At 40.4% G+C, this 13,821-nt stretch overlaps 1 protein-coding gene across 6 annotated transcripts in view; it reads right to left on the minus strand.

Moving 5' to 3' along the window:
- LOC135114655 (uncharacterized) overlaps nt 1-11,600 on the minus strand; it is a 30,489-nt gene extending 18,889 nt beyond the window's left edge. For 3 of the 6 annotated variants that reach the window (XM_064030499.1, XM_064030495.1, XM_064030497.1), the window contains exons 1-3: nt 11,118-11,597; nt 7,737-8,499; nt 5,567-5,669 (exon numbers count right to left, since the gene is read on the minus strand). In XM_064030499.1, coding sequence (XP_063886569.1) covers nt 5,567-5,669; nt 7,737-8,499; nt 11,118-11,127 — 876 coding nt within the window. In that variant the 5' untranslated portion in view covers nt 11,128-11,597. Of the gene's footprint in view, nt 1-5,566; nt 5,670-7,076; nt 7,145-7,736; nt 8,500-10,979 lie in introns of those variants that run through there. The other 3 variants (XM_064030496.1, XM_064030500.1, XM_064030498.1) reach the window with 3 other exon arrangements.
- Between the last annotated feature and the right edge of the window lie 2,221 nt (nt 11,601-13,821).

A 13,821-nucleotide genomic window follows, 5' to 3' on the forward strand; every position in this document is an offset into this window, starting at 1 on the left:
CCTCCTCCTCCTCCTCCCCGCTCTATTTTCCCATTCCTCGTTCTCTCAATAGTGTCAAAATGTCACCGTTCATTCGTAAAGTTAGAGAAGCAGTACATAATAACTCCTCCTCCTCCATTTCCCCTCCCTCTTCCTCTCAACAGTCAAAACATCAAAATGAGTTCGTAAAAATAAAGGAACAGTACATAATAACTTCTTCCTCTCACTAAGTGTCAATACATCAAAGCTTATCCGTAAAGATTAGGTGCATTTCTTCTTTCCTTACTCTTTTAGGAAAGGAAATAAGGAATGTCCCTGCAAGGCTGTGTGTGTGTGTGTGTGTGTGTGTGTGTGTGTGTGTGTGTGTGTGTGTGTGTGTGTGTGTGGTGAGAGGTTATGACTGACACCAGCTGCGACCCAAGCGAGCGAGCGAGCGAGCGAGCGAGAGAGAGAGAGAGAGAGAGAGAGAGAGAGAGAGAGAGAGAGAGAGAGAGAGAGAGGACGCTTTTATGAGGAGTGAATTCCTGCTGAAAGATCTCGCTGATGTGGAAAAAAGACTCAGTGACACTCCATTCACCCAGACTTCTCTCTCTCTCTCTCTCTCTCTCTCTCTCTCTCTCTCTCTCTCTCTCTCTCTCTCTCTTTGTCGACACCTGATACAAGGGACACAAGACACCTCTCTCACCGCCCCCTTCACGGACCTCACCTAATATACTGACTTCACCAAACTTCCGTCCCTTGAATGCCACTTTTGCCTTCCTCTCCCTTTACCTTCACCCATTCTCCCCTATCTCTCTTAATATTTCTGAATTCGTCCTTTATTCTAACCCTCCCTTTACTCCAAATTTACCTTCTTAACATTACATTTTGGGTATCTCGCCTTTAATTTTTGTTCCTTTTTTGTGGAGGTATTCCAAGTCAATGCCATTCTAATACTTAGCATTTATTTCGCCTCTTAAAACCCATCCCTTTGTTATCATTTCCACCTAAGATTTTTTTTTTTTATCTACAATGACCTTTTATACAGTCCCTTCACCAGTGACCTCCAGTCCCTTACTTAATATACACAAACACCGACCATTCAAGTCCAAGTCCACTGCTTAGTAAAAATTCACTTCCTGACAACCTCTTCCTTACCCTTGATTCTCTACACTGCCAAGACGCACCACTCCTCCTCCTCCTCTTCCTCCTTCTTTCATCTCTCCACCTTTGACCTGATGCCGTGACCCCCTGACCCCCTCTCCTCTCCCTGGGCAGTGCTTCATATTGACTCTCCCCAGCTGGCGACGCCCCCAAAGCTGGCTCTCAGGTTACACTTCCCTACACTCCCTTCACACAGTTACACCTCAGGACCTCCCTTCAACACTATATGGGAGACTACACCCCTTTAACCTACATCCATAGGAGTACTTTGGTAATGCTACATTCTTTACATCCTCTAAGCCAGGGAACACTTAGGAATATCATAGGAACAAAAGAAAATAAGGGTTGGCGCAGGAAGCCATTAGGCCTACCCGTGGCAGTTCCTGTATGAAACACACCATCTTTTTTCCATCATCCTCATCTATAAATTTGTCCAATCTTCTCTTAAGGCTTCCTAAAGATTCAGCACTAACAACTTGGTTAATGAGTCGATTATATTCATCTACCACTATATCTGAGAATCAATTCCTTCCTATCTCTTATGAGAATGCAAGACAGTACACTTTGTCAGGTTACATCCATAAGAAGTACTCTCATTAATGCTCCATTTGTTACACACCCCTTTAGATTACAAGAGTAAACATCCTTCCACCCTTACGTGACTACACTCTACACTAGGAAACACTTTTAATACACTCAAGCTACACTCACTCATTATGCTACATCCATGACACACCCCCTTTAGGATGCTGTAGTAAACACCAGTTACACTCTTGTATACATTCATTGCATTACACTCAACACCTAATATGTGTGACTACAACCTTGGATACCCTTACGTAAATCCTACACCACAAGGATATGCATTCATCACGTCCCTGAAAAGTTACACCCTTGAGCAATACACGCCCTAAGACTGCACACTAATATTTATAGAAAACTACACCTTAGGCTTCTATCCTTACCCAGTCTTACGTCTTAGCCCATACTCTGATGCATTACTAAGCCATTTAAACACAGACTCCTAAAGAGGGTGTCACGAATGTAGCATAATGAGTGGGTATAGCTTGACAGTGTATCAAAAGTGTTTCCCGGTGTAGAATGTAGTACTTTGTGGTTGTAGTGGTAAATGTTGTTGTTGTTGTTGTTGTAGGAGTAGAAGCATATACGAAGTAGTAGTAGTAGTAGTAGTAGTAGTAGTAGTAGTAGTAGTAGTAGTAGTAGTAGTAGTAGTAGTAGTAGTAGTAGTAATGGTGTAGTAGTAGTAATGGTGTAGTAGTAAAATCAGTAGTATTAATAGTGAAGTAGTAGTAGTAGTAGTAGTATGGACAGATCTTCATGTCACTTTCTTCATTTCCATACCACGCCTATAATACAAGTACACAGCTCATAACTCTGCTACTGCCACTGGTGAAGGTAATGACAAAAGGCAACACACAATTGCAAGGGAGAAAGACAAAGGACCATGCTCCTTCACACAACCTACATTTCCATTATTCCCTATGACAAGCAAGAGAGAGACCTGGAAAACACACCTCCCATATTCCTCGCCTCTTCATATTATAAAGGGTGACTAATGAAGGACAGTGGAAGGGAACAGGGAACACTTCCACTCACATTCATGTTCCTACACAATGAGGAAGAGGTCATGAAGGGATTTTCTTTTTATTTTCTAATCTGTTGCTCTCTTTTCCTTTTTAGTGTCTACATGTTTGTGATGATATCCAGAAAAGACAGTTCATTTGAAAAAAAATTACACTACATACTAAATATTACTTTGACTATTTATCTATCAATATACCAGCTGGCAATCCTATAGGGTGACCCAGACAAAACAACACACACTCATGCACACATCATTCACACTGCTTTGACACTATCACTGAAACTCAATAAAATTTAGTAATGCTAAGTGATGAACAAAACTCCTTAAGAAAATAACAGTTACATATACAAGAGCATCAAATGACATTCTTTTCACTGTCTAATGACTCAATATATACTAAAAGAGATAAGGAGTGAAACAGACTTTTAGTAGTAGTAGTACTAGAAGTAGTACTTCTTCAAATGCACCACCACCAATTAATTGGTAAAGAAAACTAGGCAGCCTCATATTTAGAAACACTTTGTTCTCTCACCATGACTATTTTCAAAAGCCACAAAGATAATTAGTTGGGTTATCTTAAGAGTGTTTCTCCTGTTCATAATGTAAAAATGTTGAGCATTTTGAAAGTAATCAAGGTGAAGGCAGAAATGTTTCAGAATATCCTCCTTAGTATTTTCTTTCACACCTAATCCTACATCCCTCAAGAATCTGCTTTCCCTAATCCCCAACACCAAAGGCTGTTGTTCAGTCGATGCCAACAGTCAAATACATAACATCTTACACTCTTTTCCAACACATTCAGCCTTTTCTGCAATTTCAAGCAATCCAATTTACTAAGAACCTCTCAATCACCACGTTTTGTAAGGAGACTGTCAACAGATCAGAGAGAGAGGGAAAACACAATGGGAGTGCAAAAGGCTACTCAACTCTTGGCCTCAATTTGACCTACTATACCTCACTGGCTGACCTTAAGCATCTTTCATGGCAGTTTTTTCCTTAATCTCACTTCATAAGTAACCAAGAAAAATATCACCTTGACATTATACATTCAGATAGAGAGTTAAGAGCGATCCAGTATTTATAAAAAGGTCATAAGAGAAAAGACTATATACAATATTTTTTTCCTTTTCCCACTTCATAGAAATACCTATCTATATACTAGGCTGGCAATCCAGACAAGGTGCCACACACTCACACACACATCATTCACACACTCATTACCATCAGGTCCCCAATGGAAAGAGACATTCACACTCACACAAATATAATTCCCGATGGAAAGAGGCAGTCTCATGGTTCACTACATTATACCCCACTTCATAAGTACGGTAAGCTAGAAAAAGTATCACCTTGACATTAAACAGTCAGACAATGAGCTAACACAGATCCAGTATTTATAAAAAGATCAACTAAGAAAAGACTAAATATAATGTTGTTTTTTTTTACTTCACAAGCAAGTTAGAAAAATATCACCTTCAGACAATGAGTAAAGAAAGATCCAGTATTTATAAAAAGATCAGTAGAGAAAAGACTAAATATAATGCATTAGTACTGGTATTTATGAAAAGATCAGTACTGAAATGCCTAAATAAAATGTTGTTTTTTTCCACTTCATCAACAAACTAAAAAATATCACCTTCAGATAATAAGTTAAGAAAGATCTAGTATTTATAAAAAGATCAGTAGAGAAAAGACTATGTTATTATTTTTATGTTCTATCTTTAACCACTTCATAACCAAGCAAGAAAAATATTAGCTAGACATTATACACTCAGACAATGAGTTAAGAAAGATGCAATATCTATAAAAAGATCAGTAGCCAGAAGACTAAGTACTATTAAGTTCTTTCCTTTTTCCACTTCATAAGCAAGCTAAAAAATTATCACCTTGACAATGTGTTAAGAAGGATCCAACATTTATAAAAAGATCAGTGGAGAAAATGTTTACCCCACTAATTAGATGTTTACTGGTGGAGCACCAGGCTGGAGGTGTACACTGGGGATGAAAGTCCCCTAGATACAATTTTCCCTTGATGATGTGGATCAGTGAATTTCACAAAAAACAGCTTGTGAATATAGCAGTCATTTCAACTTACACGTACACAACAACACACAGATGATCACAAGAGAACATAAACACACACACACACACACACACACACACACACACACACACACTAAAATACGCATACTTTTCCCAGATACAAGTAATAATATTTAAAAAGAGTTAGAGGTAGAGCTGATGTAAATGAACAAAATATTCTATACAAGTTGAAAATTACCACCAACTATTAAGCAAAAGTACAAAGAAACCCCCCCAAAAAAAATATCCTGTACATTAAAACTGGGAAAAATACAACTAAGTAAACTCTAACTCACACACACACACACACACACACACACACACACACATCAATGTTGATCAGTGCCCAACACAACAAGGCTCAACGTGTGTGTTTCAAACCATCAAAACAACAACACAAAGATTAAGTATCAAGTGTCCATCCATATAAATATTACCTTCGGATACTTTTTTCAATGGCTATTTGCTGTACAGTGCACTGTACTACAACACCCAAGATAGGCAAAATATGAGTGATCAAATCATGTATACATCACTAAATACATATTTAGTTGCCAATAAAGGTTCTCAAACCATCTCTTATCAAGCAGCAACTAAACTGATCCACTTTCACACACACACACATTTCTACTTGTACAATATACCCATATATCTCAGTACAGCTCTAAAGATTTGTTACAAATACAGAAAGTGTACAGTCCTCACAATGGAGCAACAACACAGGCACAAGACAAGACAAAGCCTCCCTGTACTTACCTCCTCCTCAACAGGGTCCGTGAACATCTCGGTAAGGCCGCTGTAGTCGGATGTGTTGGCATTGCTGCCATACAGCCCAGACATGCGGTTCATCTCCATCTCTCTGGAACAAATCATAAAGAAGACAGTGAGGAAGCAACACAAGAAATATTCTTTACATGTGCAGCTCAAGCTTGATTCTATATAGGCAACACGAACTGCAATAAGTGATGTTGTATTTTGTACCTAATAAGGATCACCTTGCAATGAACAAGAAACTCAGTGAGTATGGTTCACTGACTACCGAATGTGTAGTAGCTGCAATCAACCTATCAACACACATCACAGCTGCATCCATGAGCTGTAAGCACAGTAAAAAAAATACCATTGTCTATTAAGAAGAATTAAGTTGTAAAATCTCAGAATATGGACTTAGTACGAGTACAATGGAGAAACTGAAGTTGGTTTATACACAGGGTGATAACTTTTTCATCATCACCTGCAATTTCAGAAAACGGTGAGCAAAAATCCTACATCATAGCAACACATGTACAAATTACATAAAGTACTGGAAGAGGTCTCATAAAAGAACACACAAGCACATTACAGTATCACAGAAGCACAGAAGCATAAGAGCATTGTTTAACTGCTATATCAAGGACTGCCATGTGTAGGTCTGATGGCTTCTTGCAGCTTCCCTTATTTTTTAAAGTTCTTATGGAGCTTCTGTAGTACATACTTGTACTCTGTGGACATAATGGAAGTGTACTGCTATTGTATCCCTTTAGTACTGAAAAAGAAGACTAAAAGGGACAGAGTGAATGAGAACATTATAGAGATAGAGACTCACAACATCCCTGACAGCCTCTACACATGACTACCATCAAGACAGGTCAGTGCACTCCACAGCTAGACTGTGCCAGTGACCACTCATACACACAAATAGTGATCTCTACAAAAATAATCAACACTGCATCTTTAAATCCCTATCACAACTTGGAAAGCAAGGAAAAAAGGACAAGGATATCTCCTGTCAAGCATAATCCTTGGATAGAACATATAAGAAAGAAAAGAAATACATTAGTGGAACTTAATTGAAAGGATGAAAGAACACTGAGATGACTGATATCAGCTGTGATATGATAAAGCCTTGAACACACACCTGTGCCTTAATCACCTTACTACTTACAAGGCATGTCAAGAGAAACTGGGATAATCAAATAAGATGACTAGATCTGATGTAATAAGCAGAAGCCTATGGGAAAAACCATGAAGATGGCAGATGGACAATTCAAAGATGGCATTTGATATAAGAGGAAGCAAGGATGAGTGGTTGCAGGTGATATGGATGAATGGAGTGGAGTTGTGGACGCATGAACTGTGACATGGCAGAGAGGACTTCAATGAGGAGCTCTCTAGCATTTGGTCTGATCAGTTGGTTTGAACAGATGTAGGAAAGGGGATGGGCATATCGTGGTGTAGCAGGGATGACAGCTCTGGTGTTAGATTCCAGATATGCTGAGGAAATTACCCTTGTGCATTGTAGGTGGTGAAGATCAGCTGTCTGTCTCTTAGAGGCTTGATAACAGATGATGAACACTGAGGTAAAAGGAAAACACAAAAAATAAATGTTAAAAAGTTCACCTCCCTAAACCAAAATGCTGATGGTTGGAATTAATTAAAAATGGAAGTGGTGAGAGCTGAGCAAAGAAGATCCCTGACTTCAGAAGAAAGAGAAAATCAGGTAAAGAAACAAGACAGCACAAGTAGATCTCAAATACATGCTACAAACACACACACATGCACACACACATACACACAAGTTCTTCATAGCTTCCAATATTCCACTGGTAAGTGACAAAGTCAAACAAAAGCTTTCTGGGCCTCCACACATTTGTGAGCATGTGGGAAAGTGTGTGAAAATTAGATGTGAACAACAAGCACATTATTAAAGAAAAGGCACACTGCAATACAATATGAGATCAGTAACACATAACAATATTTTCTTCAAATTAGTATAATACAACTGCCTTCATTACTTTAAAGGTGTGTTTAACCCCAACTGTTTTTCAGCTGCTTTCTTGTTGCACCATCTCTCACAGCAACACTACATACACACCTACCTTAAAAACTCTTAATTAAAGGTTTTGCAACTTTCCCCAAGAAATAAGACAAACTTCTATGTACGTACCTGTTGGAGAGCTTGGGAGATGTGGAAATGAACTGGTTGAGAGTTGACTTGTCATAGAACTCTTTGAAGGAGTTGACAGAATGGATGGAGTGGATGGAGTTGAGTGAGTGTTCCCTCCGGTGATGAAAGCCCCCCACGGCTCCACTCTCTTCCAAGGGAGGTGGGGGCACAGGCGGCGGCCCAGCACTGCCATATATGCTTCCTAATGAGGCAGAACCACTATAGATACCAGATGAAGGGTGACTGCTGCTGTACAGGCCTCCAGTGCCACTATACAGGCCAGAGAGAGAGGGAGGACTGCTTCCATATACACCGTGAAGCACCGAGTCATTGCTGGGTGGTGCAGGGGCAGGCGGGGGTGGGTCATCAGAGCCACGGGAGTCCTCGGGGTCTGAGTGCTGACTGGAGAGACTTGGGGACGGAGGGTCACTCTGGCTCTGACTCTGGCTGGACCCCATGGCGTCAATGGAGGGTTTGGCAGAGGAGGTGGATGGGGGCCGTGGTGAGGGGTTGGAGGAGGGCTGTGGTGGGGGAGGAGTGTGGGACAGGATGGGTGTCTTGGGTGAGTTGGGGGGCGTGTGTGCCAGGTTGGGGACACTGGCTGAGGGGTCAGGACTCGCAGAGCCATCACTGCGGTCAATGCTGGGGATGCTGTGCAGGGAGAGCCGGTCGGCCAAGCGGGCTTTGTCTTCTTTGGTGCTGGGTGAGGGTTCATCTTTGGATTCAGTAGGAACCAGGGAGTCTGGCGACTGTCTTGCGTCGTCTGCAACACAAAAAACAGTGTAAGTAATGGTAACACAAAGTTACATCAATAAAAGTACTATCATAATACTTAATAATAATCAAAACAATTTTAAAGTAGTCCATTTCAAAACATCAAAATACCAAAATCAATATTTAACTGACTGAAATCCTAAATACAATTATAAAAAATATTTATCCAAGAACCACAACCTACACCCATCATGACAGTTGTGGGCACTGTGGCTGAGGGCAGCACCACATGTATCAAAAATAATTAATGTCATGTATAACTCAAAATAACATTCCAAAATCTGCAAATGTAAAAATACTAAAATCAGTGCAGCCAAACAACTAGATATCAATTACATATCTCATTGATATAATCAACAAAGCTGAATGTGGCTTGTAGTAGTTGTATTAAGTAATTCAATTAACACTTGATCATGAATATGCACGCACCCAACAGGCATAGAATAATACAAGCAGTGATGTAAGGTGGTGTGTGGTAAAGCCAAGGTTACACTAATCATAGATATCACTGGGCTGGGCCCCTTTAGGCTGGGCTGGAGCTGCTCCACCCACCCATACTAGTCATGCAGCAAGCCAAGACAAAGGACCACAGGTTGCATGGGATGGGGAACATGGCAGAACACATGATAGCTGCCAAGAGTCTACCTCTTCTCTTAATGTCATTGCTGTGTGTATATTAGACTACAAATGTTTTGCTAAAAACTGATGTTAGGAGTGCCATCATACTTTTCAATGGTATACATTCACCCACAAATACTTTCTTCTGTTTTGAGCAATGATATAATCTATTTCATCTCAAAATTTCATTTCAAAGTTACACATTTTCAAAAAAAATAAGGAAGCTGCCAGTGTGAGACAACCAAGCAGCAGCTGTAAGTGGGGAGTTCTACAGCACTTTTTCTCGTACCATTATTCTTATCAATGTCTCTGTGGCATTTATCTTAGTTATTTCTTTCCCAAAAAATTGGCACCTATGATGCAGTAGCACAGAATCTAACAACAATGTAAAGTTACAATATGCACTATGCAATACAATTTATTTTGTAATTTTATTCAATCTTCATTTGGCCATATGTACAGACAAGAACTCTCCTTCTATCATTTTTGGTAATGCATACTATACTAGACTATTCAAGAACACTTCTTACCTATAGAACTGCATAAATCTCTTAATTTTGAATATTTTTAGTAGCACATATATCAATCACAATTTGAAAATCATATCTGGATTGGGAAATGCTAAGACACCAGCTTCATTGTGCAGAGTACAACCAAAAGACGGCAAGACTCTCTCCGAGATGAAACCAGAGTGGACTAGCAGCCAGTGGACAGGCATGAAACAAAAGGCAACACATGATCATTTTGTTACATTTACTACCCAGTATCATGACTATTAAATTAATTATATCACTTTTTTTTATAATCATATTTCAAGTGCAGCAGATGGTGACCAGAGACGATATAATTAGGACAGTTTTTGTTAAAATGAGGTACATTACCTCATTACATCATAAAATTACAGATTTTGCTTTTGAAAATGTAGTTAATGCAGTGGTCCTCTCCATGGCAATGTACATCCACATGATACACCCATTAAAGTATCTATTAAATTACATATCTGTTATTATTTGAGGACAACAATAATATTCTCTAATTATCTATAGTCCCTTAAAAATTCCCACCATTAATCCCCATCTTGTTATCAGTTCAGTAACGAGCAAGGTGATCTCTCTTCATCAAGATACTAAGATAAGCACAATGTCTGTAAACTTATTCCCACACCAGACCATATCAGATAACAAAACGACACCACCACCTTATTTTATCTTTACACTATGGCATCGCTCTGCTGTGCTATCCAACACTGTGATAATTATATCTGCCTTTAAGAAGTTAAACTGAACATGCTTGATACCAATCTGAACAGTAAATAATGACTTCATATGCATACAACATACGCTGAATAAACTGTGTTTGAGACATCAACATTATCAATCCCAGCAACAACAACAAGCACTATCAGCACTTCATAGTTGTGATGTTACCACTTACACTGAAAGAGTACCTGTTGATATGCACTTCATCTTCCATTCCTACTCTTTCATTATACTCAGTTTGATTCCATGATAAGACATAAACTAGATAAGGCAAACTGACAGACTAACTGTGTTTACATTTCACCAAGCATCTTTGTTTGTTGATCTCATTGACTGACATACCTGAGGAAGGTGAGCTTATCTTAAATATCTGGAGTGGCTTATTATGTGTCATGTATCTTATCACTTAAAGGAAGATGACTGCATGAATGGATAAGTTTAACCTAACACCCACTGCAGCTAGCCAATGGAATAAATTCCCTATGTGGTTACCTGTAAAACAATATTGATTAAAAAATAAATGAAAAGCACTGATAATTAAAGGCCAAGAGAGAAGAGGTATAGACCGAGGTAAAGATATTTTGCCTCTTACCCATGACTAGGGTAAGCAAATGTTAGGGTGGGGAGGGAAGGTGAGGGCGGGGTACTTCCTTACGCCCCCACCCACGCCCTGGCCCGCCCTCACCTGGCCACTACACAATGTTAAAAGGAGAATGACACTAGTACTCACTGCTGTCCATCTTTGGCAGGGGCGTGAGGGCGGGGAGAGGAGGGGAGCTCACAAGACGCGAGGTTGGCGGTGGGGATGCGGGCACTCAATTGTCATTTCCCGTGTGGCGATCGCTCCTCCTCCTCCTCACTCACTGAATTTTGGTCATTCTCCCCACACGTGAGCACTCCGGCTACCACTGATGGATAGAGGGAGTCCTTAGAACGCTCTGAATGCAATCAACATGTTTCAGGTGTTGCAGAGGCTATAGAATTATCGATTTTTCCCCACCTTCTAGCGGGTCCCTCACCAGCCATCACTGGTGTTTGGGTTGCATTTCTCGAGACTGGTAACACCTTCTCCTAGATTCGCGCCTCGTATTCGGCACTTCTACTCATTTTTAGACCAAGATATCAGTCAGAGACGCCGTGCAAGACTGTCATGATGGATAGACTGCAAATCGAGGCTCATACAATAATATTTTTTGCTTGTGAAATGCGCACTGTTGGGGTGCGCGGAAGCTTCCAAGAGTCGCCAGATTCACTCTTGGCAATCATTAGAATAACAACACTAATAATAATACTAATAATAACACTAACCCACTTCCTCTCATCATCTCTTTATCTTATTTAGTATCATTATCGCCTTCCTAAATCCAGGAAAGCTGTAAATACCGCGAGTTTCCCAGTATACGCAAAAGTACAGCTGTTTTTATCTATGCTATAATGGATTTGCGTATATGACAGGTATTGTGGCATATTCTTTTCTTATATGCCATCATTATTACTAGCAGACCTCGAATCCCATAGGTCGTAATAAGGTAAATGACAGATAAAGCGGAAGCGTCAGCTTATACAGTTAGTGCAAAAAAGATAAAGGCAAAAACTCTCTCTCTCTCTCTCTCTCTCTCTCTCTCTCTCTCTCTCTCTCTCTCTCTCTCTCTCTCTCTCTCTCAGGAAAGGATTCGAGTGGCTACATAAAACAGATGACAATGAATAAATAATCGTCGTGACGAGGGAGGGAACCAGAACAAGGTAACATGGAAAAAACATGGATTTTGTTCATATTAAAGGGAGTTATCTGTCCCGTTTGACCTCTCTCCTAGTTACGCCACTGCTCTCTCTCTCTCTCTCTCTCTCTCTCTCTGGAACGCAGTGATATACAGGCGGCTCTGTGATACATAGACTTCTTGCATTAATGAGGAAATGGATAAGAGGATGTGGAAAAAAATGCACTGAGGGATGAGTAAGAGGAGCATGAAGGCCACAGAGAGAGAGAGAGAGAGAGAGAGAGAGAGATGAGGGTACAAACAGGAGAGAGAGAGAGAGAGAGAGAGAGAGAGAGAGAGAGAGAGAGAGAGAGAGAGAGAGAGAGAGAGAGAGAAAGCTGGCTTGAACTTTTACGTTGAACTGTTGACGCCGCCCGGAGTGGGTTACGAGGGACTCTCTCTCTCTCTCTCTCTCTCTCTCTCTCTCTCTCTCTCTCTCTTAACTGGAGCCAATCCCCATAAACGTGGACAACACAGCCTCATATGAGCCTCTCTCTCTCTCTCTCTCTCTCTCTCTCTCTCTCTCTCTCTCTCTCTCTCTCTCTCTCTCTCTCTCTCTCAACAGGAATCAATCCCCATCAAATGTAGTCAACAAAGCTCATGATTCTCTCTCTCTCTCTCTCTCTCTCTCTCTCTCTCTCTCTCTCTCTCTCTCTCTCTCTCTCTCTCTCATATTCATTTTCTTTTCCAATGTATTTGACTCGGCAAATCGACTTTCCTTGTCTGAACTACCCGTATCAGTAAACCATTCCGAATATGCATCAATAGCACTTTTGCTTTTGAAAATTCTATTGCCTTAAAATTTCATAGCTTCAGTAAATATCTTCGTAATTCCAGCGGTTCCCACAGATGTGATATATGTGTTGGTACTGTAGAGACTGACTGACTGGCTATAATTGGTTGGCTGATCAATTGACTGATTAGTTGGTTGGTTGATTACTTGGTTGGTGGTTGGTTGATTGACTTACTGAATGATTGATTGGTTGGTAGTGAGTTAATTGGCTGATTAACTGACTGATTCTAATGCGTCTCAGTAACAACTTCGGGGTCATACGGCGCCGATAACCCTGGAGACTTTCTATGACCAGCGGGGGTGCCTCATTGTGTTGCTTCCTGTAACCTGCTCATCACCGCGGCTATTGTAGTGTGATGGAGCCCAATCAAGAGGCGATTACGGTTTAAACCGGCTGTAGAAAGAAGATTCCCAGGCCCGCAGAACTGAAAGTTAATGGGCTGTGCTTTACATGTACTGGCGAAACGTAACTAGTGTGTGAATACTGCAGTCGAGTGGCAAATTCCCTAACTGATTTGACAACTGCATTGGCAACTCAGCATAGGTAGATTCTAAAATGAACAGTTAAAGATAAACGGTAACAGAATGATATAAAATACTCTTTCTACATCACCTCCATCTGACGTGGAAATATAACACAACACTAAAAAGACAGGAGTACTGGTGTCGTGACATCAGTTTTACTACTCAAGCATGATTATCACGATATCGTGTTTGGTTCATCTGCATTTTGTACTGCAGTTATGTAAATATCCAGAGTTGAGCTTATTGTTGCGCTGATGGACACCTGCATGACATCAATACCAATAATGGAATTAATACATGATTTTAACATTACATAACATCAATAATGTCTGCCAGTATACCAGAGGCCGGTAATCCCA

This window comes from Scylla paramamosain, chromosome 28 (assembly GCF_035594125.1).
Source record: "Scylla paramamosain isolate STU-SP2022 chromosome 28, ASM3559412v1, whole genome shotgun sequence".
NCBI lineage: Eukaryota > Metazoa > Arthropoda > Malacostraca > Decapoda > Portunidae > Scylla > Scylla paramamosain.